This window comes from Cariama cristata, unplaced genomic scaffold, assembly GCF_000690535.1.
Source record: "Cariama cristata isolate BGI_N322 unplaced genomic scaffold, ASM69053v1 scaffold190, whole genome shotgun sequence".
NCBI lineage: Eukaryota > Metazoa > Chordata > Aves > Cariamiformes > Cariamidae > Cariama > Cariama cristata.
Genome location: NW_009596105.1, coordinates 45,225 through 53,367, shown reverse-complemented (window position 1 = coordinate 53,367; position 8,143 = coordinate 45,225). Strand labels below are relative to the sequence as shown.

The 8,143-nt window shown below is 39.7% G+C and overlaps 1 protein-coding gene across 1 annotated transcript in view; it reads right to left on the bottom strand.

Annotated features, from left to right (window-relative positions):
* Positions 1–939: 939 nt before the first annotated feature.
* Positions 940–8,143, bottom strand: part of ZRANB3 (zinc finger, RAN-binding domain containing 3) — a 45,815-nt gene continuing 38,611 nt past the window's right edge. Inside the window, exons 16-20 of the mRNA XM_009704392.1 lie at positions 5,803–5,945; positions 4,219–4,362; positions 2,997–3,390; positions 1,548–1,679; positions 940–1,038 (exon numbers count right to left, since the gene is read on the bottom strand). Of these exons, the coding sequence (XP_009702694.1) occupies positions 940–1,038; positions 1,548–1,679; positions 2,997–3,390; positions 4,219–4,362; positions 5,803–5,945 (912 nt within the window). The remainder of the gene's footprint in view (positions 1,039–1,547; positions 1,680–2,996; positions 3,391–4,218; positions 4,363–5,802; positions 5,946–8,143) is intronic.

Below are 8,143 nucleotides of genomic sequence, written 5' to 3'. Positions count from 1 at the left end.
TCATGAACTTTCAGAAGAAGATGTGTAGTGTACAGATTGGCTTTATGACCTTTCTACTGCCTTAGGGCATTCAAGGGGTAGGGGAGAAATGGATAAAGCATTAAAAAAAAAAAAAATCACCAGGAAAGAGAGACACGTATTTATTTGAAGCAACCGCAAAGAAAGCCACATAAATGGTCTAAAATAAGCAGCATCACTGCAATCTTGTTAAGGAAAATGTGACTGTAGCATTTCCTGGAAACTACCTTTGATGAGATAATTGGTAATATTTATTGTTCCTTATGATGTCTAAGTTTTTAATACAAGCTGGTTTAAGTAAAAACAGATTTCAATGTACATTAATTCTAAATGCCAAAGTCCTACAAGTCAGGCCTAGTGCCAACAGGAAGCCTTTCCTGGCTGATCAGGACTGTCTTAATACAGTTTTAGAAGAGACAAATCACTCATGCTGTTTTTCTCATAATAGGTATCAGAGCCTGTATCTTCTCCAGCAATTTTGATACGTGAACAAAGAAAAGTATTTAAAACTAAGGTATCATCTTCTTGGTCAATAATGTCCCCAATACAACTGAACCCTGTAACACCCATGGAAGGTTCAAGAGAACTTCCTCAAATTCTTGCAGCTAAAACTACCCTGGAATAGGAACACAGTAATGCTTCAAAATTGCATTAAGGTTACACACAAAACTTTAGCTTTGAACCACAGGGTCATAAGAACATAACCATGATCAAGTACCAAGTACCTTGGATGCACTCACCCAAGGCCCTCTGACAGTCAGCGTTACAAATGATTTCTCAGTTTTAATTCTGTATTTTCTTCCTTCTATCAACAGCATGATAGACTGTCACAAAGATAATTATTTTTAAATCAGTGCATGAGGAAAACCATGTAACTATACTGATTTCTGAGTTTCATGATAACTGAATATATTTTGCATTTTACATCTTCACAAAAAACTTTGTGATATCACAGCCGTACTTTGTAGCTAAAGAACGTCTCTTCAGCTGGCTTCTTTCCTTGGCCTGTTTTGCAGTTCTCTGCAAAAAAGAGAAAGATAGATCTGTTCAGTAAGTATTGTTACTTGGCAACAGCGTGCTCGGCGGAAAGCACTAGCCTACAGTTACACTTCAGTCTAATTTTGTAGTAGACTACATAATAAAATGCAAATGTTTATTAAGGTGACATTTTCCCAGTTCCTGAGGAAACTGTTGTAACAGTTTAATGCTGCCTTTCCATCTTCACTGTGCAGGATGGAGAGGCTGAGGGCACCGGGGTTGCTCAGCTGGAGACAAGAGGGCTGAGGAAGAACCGAATTACAGGAATTACAGTCTGCTGCTGCAGAAAGGAGGGGCAGGAGGTCCGGAGCCAGGCCCTCCCCGGGGGCACAGGGCAGAGCTGCCCCACAGCCCTGCCTGGGGCCTTCTGTTCCTGAGGGCAGGCAGGCGCTGAGGGGGGTGAGATGGCACAGGATTGCACTGGGTGGTGCTGAGCAACCTGCTCCGAGCCCGGGGTCCGGCTGTGCTACCTCTGGCCGTACCACACTGACCTCTCTGTGGCAGACTGTACAGAGAGTCTGAAGGTTTTCCAGGGAGCACTGTCCTCCTCCGCTGTAAACAGGCTTGATATGGTCTGCCTGCCAGAACTGGCCTTCTGTCGGGTTTGATATGATGTCATTCAACTGCAGGAAACAAAGGACATGGCATTGGAAGCGATAGATACTCCTTCGGAACTACCTCTGTGTTCTGCCTTAAGGACAAGAAAATAATTCAGGGAAGTAGCTATTTTTAGTTTTCATCGAAAGAAAGTATTTTAGCATTTTTTGTTACTCCCACTGGACAAGCAAACAGCTGTAATTTTAGTTGCCATATTTTCACCTAGCCTGCAGCATGCTGAAGCACATCACAGTGGATCAAGGAAAGACAGAATGAAAGGTTCAGTTTTCTTGAGTGGTACAGCAAGTTATCTTCAATGTCATTTTATCATCAAGTGCTGGTATTAAATATACACAAATAAAGAGTGCAACAGCTATAGTCCCATCACAAAAATTAAATGACAAACACCTAGTTAGAGTCCTTAAGTTTTTGATCAAGTCCATGGTAATTGTACCAGAAAGCACGGAGAAACCTGAGGTGATGAAGACCTGTGTCAGCTTTCAAAAAGCTAAGGGCTGCTAATTGTAACGTAACACGGAGCTGTGTTCGCTTAGAAGGCCGTGAGATTCCCCTACTCGAGACTTCTCATCTCCATCTTTCAGATGTACACCACCTGGTTTTCACAAGCTGCAAGCAACAAAGCTGATCTCATACATACAACCAGTGTTGGTAAATTAACTTTCTTTTGCAAGTTTCAATGTGTGTCTGCAGAATTTAAGCAATTTAGAACCAGTAGCTTCTGAAGTAGAATTTCAATTTTGCAGCAGAAAATAGTATTTTAGTTTCTGAATAAAACCACGACTTTACAGAGGAATATTCTCTGTCCCTGCTCTGTTGTCTTCAAGTCAGCGAAGAAGCAATCCATCACAACCATGGAAGAACGGTGGCAGTTTGGAATGCAGTTTGAGGTGATACCGAGTGGAGCTGTGACAACTGGCTTTAGTTAAGCTCCTACCAAATATTCTGCTAAAGCAGGAATAACCTAGTACTGCTAGACTACACCCAGTCTTAAATTGTTTCATAACCATAAAGTTCATTAATAAAGTGCATTTCAAGTACAACCAGCTGCGGTATTTACATCCATCCCTAAGGAACCAGAATTCCGATGCCTGTGCCTTTTAGAGATGAAAAATGTGTTAGAAGACACTGGGATTTCTTTTGTTTGGGGTTTGTTTTTTGTTGTTTAGGTTTTTTAATTTTTTTTTTTTAAAGGATTTGTTTTTTGTTGGTGCTATGTTAACCTTCTATCTTAAACCTGTAAGAAGAAATTTGGGATTTCTCTGAACTATCTGCTACAGGAATACACAGATTAACTGTTACTGCGTAAAAACCAGTACTATTACCTGCCCAAGTGGAAGGTGAGACATCCAAGAACTCTCCAGAAGTTTCTTACGCTGACTCTTGGGCGCATCTCTGATGCTGAGATAAAGCTCCTGGGCGTTTTGATGACAAAACTGGCAAACACCATGTTCAATTTCAAACACTTTAGTCCTAAGGTAGCTCTGACTAGAGCGAATCGTGAAGTCCTCCTGGCAGGCATGAGAGCAGAATCGCGTGTCCCAAGCACGGGTCTGGCAGCCTGGCTCGAGCGGAGCTGTTGGCTGTTGGCAGCTGAGACAGAGAGGGTTCCCTTGGCTGTCCAAGGCTTGCAAGTAGCCTTTGGGTAGGGAGGAGCCTTCTGCTTCAGCCTGCCCCGAATGAAGAGCTGACGGACCTCTTCCATTTTCTGAAAGCAACCTGTTTGCAGAGAACAAAGTACAGTTATTAACAACGGAGGTATTCAGCAACACAATGGAATTTTTTTTTTTAAACGCACTGTATATTTCCATTAGGTATCTTTTATGCTCTGAAATACCAATTCGAGTTTAAGTAATATCTTGCTTGTATTGATGCCTGCACAGTGCAAACCATCTACTTGGTTTACACTTCCAGTTAAACAAAATTTGACAATATGGCAGACAGATTTTTCTTTTGCACATCCTACTACATTTACACACGTACACTGAATTATTAGCTGAAATAATGCTGTATTTATAAAGAAATGGTGGTTTCTATCAGGCATGTACACATATAAATGTGAAATATTTCAGCCCCCTCTTTAACAGAAGTAAAAAAGTCAAAGGAAATATCCTGGTTTCTCTACGCAACCTTCACGGTTACCTCTCAATTTCCTACTCTCACCACAGCTTACCTCCAGGCAGGATACACACTGCTTGTCTAATCAAATTTTTTAAAAGGGCGTTGTCTGTCTGGAGTTTTCACGTTCTTCCCTTTTCTAAATTGAGGCAAACCAGAAGAAAATTTGGTGTCCCCAATTTGCTGTTGACCTCACAAGCAGGCCTGAGCTAATGTTCTTTTTTCCTTAACTAAATCATGTAACTATTTTTTTTGTTTACAGATGTAATCTAAATTGTTGTAAGAATAACATAGCTTATTAGCACTACAGCGAGTTTCTTGTCTAAACGCTGTACTTCAGCAAGGTAAACACTCATAGCAAGTAATTTTGCTCCCTTAAAAAAAAAGTCTGTGAAGAGCTTAACCACCTTATTGCATTAATAAACTTACTTTGTGGAATGACCTGATTGTTCAATAGAAGCATTTTCATTCTTCAGACAAATCCCACTTTCTTTTGAGATGAGGCGAACACTGCCCCCGGTGCTGCTAGCTTTGATAAGCGAGGCTGCTGCTACATCCTCCTTGGTCAGGTACCTAAAATAATTTAAAATTCTGTCAATATACTACAAAGGGAACAATCTCCCTCAAGGAATATTCGCTCTTGGCTGCAGCAAGATTGGTATGGCATATTCTCTTAAAACATTCCTCATTTCCTGGATTAGAAATGAATAAAGCTTGGGAAAACATACTTTATCATAATACTTCCATATTAAATAAAGTATATTTTTCTAAAACCAGAATCAGGTCTAACCAGCAAACAGATAAGTTGTTTTGTATATAACAATAAAAAAGTGAAAGCAATTTGCTATTGCCTGACAGTGAAATCTGAAAGCTATTTTGCTGCAGTTAGGTGAAGTCTCACTGACGTTCTAGATGATCCAGGAAGCTTTACAAGCTCTGAAGGACTCCTTGCTCCGTTAGTTATGTTTGAACTCACTTCTTTATTTCAATGTGAAAACATGCAAAACACCACTGCTCTTAAGTAAAACTTTTAAAATCTCTTCACTCTGATCGTTCTTCAAAAACCCACTATTCGGACAACTTCTTGTAAGTACATTTCTCTGTACTACACATATACCAAACTCTACATACTACCTTAGAAGGCTGCTGTAGGTTATGGTAGGGTTTTTGAAAGGACACAGTCAAGCAACAGGTTAAGAAACACTTAACCTGCTGCTTCTCCTTATATTACTGGAATTACAAACTCTATTTATTTACTTGAATTCTTGCCTACAGCCAAAATACAGTCACCCTGGAGAATTTAACAGTAGGGACAAAGAGGAATAAAAAGGTTTTAGATAGTTTGCAGAGGCAACTTGGTGAGTTAACCTGTACGCGTGAGAAGTTTTGTGGACAGCAATGACAACACCGAAGCTGCAAACGTCTGTCAGGGAAGACAGCATATCAGAAAAAGGAAAGAAAGTGGAAAAAAGGTAAATTTAGATTTTGACAAGGATTAAACACTAGCCCTTTTCAGTGACACCCAGCAAGGAAAACAACAGTTTTGAGAAACTTCTGTTCTCCACAGAGAACAGAATTGGTTAAAGAAAAAATGAGTATCAGAAAGGGTTGGAGTAGGCTGTGAATTATGAATGAAACATCATTGATGGCAACTAACGATTTCTTTCTGCTTCCAGGTGGGGAAAATAACAAGATTCTTTGACCTTACTTTTCCCTTGAGTCCCTGAGGTCAGGATTTTTCCTCAAAAATCTCTGGCAAGTTCCAGATGTTCAAACATGCAGTGCAGTGAGGCCAGAACGGCTGCTGAAGACGGCACAGTGGGGGACAGGGAAGCAGACACTTCCATTTCAACAGATTTACTGACGTGCTCCGTTGCTTACGTTTGTCACTATGTGACAAGCAATCATCAAACGACCAATTTGGTCTCCAGCATCCTTCCACTGAAAGTTACATTAAATATATCAAATTCCCGCAGCAAGTAGTAAGAAGAAGAAAAATTAAAAACCGCATACCTTTTCGTGCTGCTGACCACTGACTGCTTTTTAGACAACTCCTCTGCAGCATGAATAGGACTGCAAAATATCTGACCACTTTTTCTGACAATCTTCTGTTTCATTGCTGTTAGATGACTCCATTCTTTCACAAACCTCAGTATCTGGTAGAGAATGCTATTGTCAGCAGCATGACAGACATTACACAGAACTGTTTAACCACAGTGAAAGAGTGCTATGAATGAACACATTCAAAACTGGATGAAAACAGCTAGTATGATCAGAGATGCAGAGATTCAAGTCTCTCTTCATACAAGCTGCAACTCCCCACCCTCACCTGCTGAAGAACTCTGCCAACTTTAGCATTGACTACAGGAATGGTTTTGCTACGTGTGCTCATCCAGAAGGTAGAAAATAAGGCCAGAAATGGCCTTTACTAATCTCAGGTACAGCAATAGGAGAAGGGTTTCTTGATAAAGCTTCAGGTAAACATCTCTTGTGTAAGCAAGACTTTGCTGATGGGAAACACAGACATGCAAAGGAGTTCTCTTCTTACAGCGGCCATCCTCCTGTTGCAGCTGGTCTCTCAGAAAAGGAAAGTTCGCTCCCATTACTTGAACAGCATTTATAATTGGGTTTACAGACAACCTTTCTTCTTTCCTCTAACCTTCTGATACATGCTTAACGCTGGATTAACAATCCGTAGTGTACAGCCCCTCAGGTCAGTGAACTGGAACAGCTATTCAATTCAACTAGGTATTAGTCTATTTCTCAACAAATGTTTTCCAACTGTAAAATTTTAATGGAATCACTGACGTACTTGCTTTGAGGTTATTATATTCCTTTATAATAATGCAGTGTTAGAAAAACACTTGTAGTAAAAATTATTACAGTAAATTAGCAATTAATGACATGAGAAATCAGATCACCAAATTATCTTAATAATGCATCTGGTTTTATGGCAATACTGCTATCCTCTTTTCTGTGGCATTTCAGCACAGCACGTAAAGATCTGCCTAGCAAGTAGAGACATGCTTTACCATCAAAACAGTCAAAGGACAAGAGTTTTGAGCAGTTTAACCTGCCTTTCATCTTCTTGCACAGTAATCTCAAATTGACACAACCATAGGATCCTGAGGAAAAACTGATAAACTATTTAACAAAGTATTTCAGAACCGAAACGGAGACTATAGCACAATATTGACCACCTTTCCTTATTTTACATTTAGAATTTGAAAGTACAATAAAATAAAGAGTCTCAGAGGAACTTAATTTCTGTAACTGACTCTAATGGTTTTTTTACAGGCTGCGAAGCCACAAAAAAATCCCTCTGAAGCTGTAAACTGACAGGACTGGTATGATTAATGGATTTCCTCAACAACTATAACCACAGAACAGTGAGGAAGTGAGTGAAAAAAACTATTCTAAACAGGAATTCAGAATTCATAACATGTCTGTTTGCTTTAAGATGTGTGTAGGGGCAAAATTATTTCATCCCATCCCTCATTTCTACAATAGAAAATAACTAGGAGTAACAATACGACAACTGAACAAGTGGCTTGGTGGTGTTTCTTTTTTTTTCCATTCCATTTTTCCACTCTCTTCCCCACTGACTTGCAACTACCTATAGCAGTCAGTATCACGCTGTTTCTGAACACAGACTATGGGAAGAATAAATACCTTGTGCAGTATGGACTTCATTGTGACCTCAGCTTTGTCCAGGAGCAAGCCTCCATACTTCAAGATTACAACATGGCAATAATTTTCTTTTTCCCCTTGGTGTATTTTTACATGGCAAATGTAAAAGCGTGCAGATGAGTCTCACTTCCTTCGAGTCAGAGCAACAAGAAGGAAGCCAATGAAATGGCAGGGTATAATGGAAACAGAAACAAGAAGGCATTTCCTTGATCCTTTTTGGGAGCATTTACTAATAAGGATCTTGTAATCTAGAGGAGAAGGCTGAGGGACAGGAAGTTCCATAAGGCAATGCCGCTCCCTGCCCAAAAACATGGGATTCTTAAACTTGTCTTTTCAGCCCAGCAGATAGCTTTGAAATCCTTTGGCAACATTTGCGTTACCCACTCATTAGCTGCTTCACAAAACTGTTGGTTGAATGAGTCAGATATCTGTCTTACGAATTTAAGTTCCAACCTTGCTGGAGAACCTACTAAAAAGAATGAGGTTTTTTTCCTACACAATACAATCTGATTTTCCAAATTATATTTCTCTTTAAGTGGACAAAACAGTTAGAAAACTATGTTAAGCAAATAATATTGCACATCCAATTTGAATTCTGTGTTTCCTTACTTGAGTACTTGGGTTTACAATGTTAATATTCTCCTCAAACACCATTATGAATGTG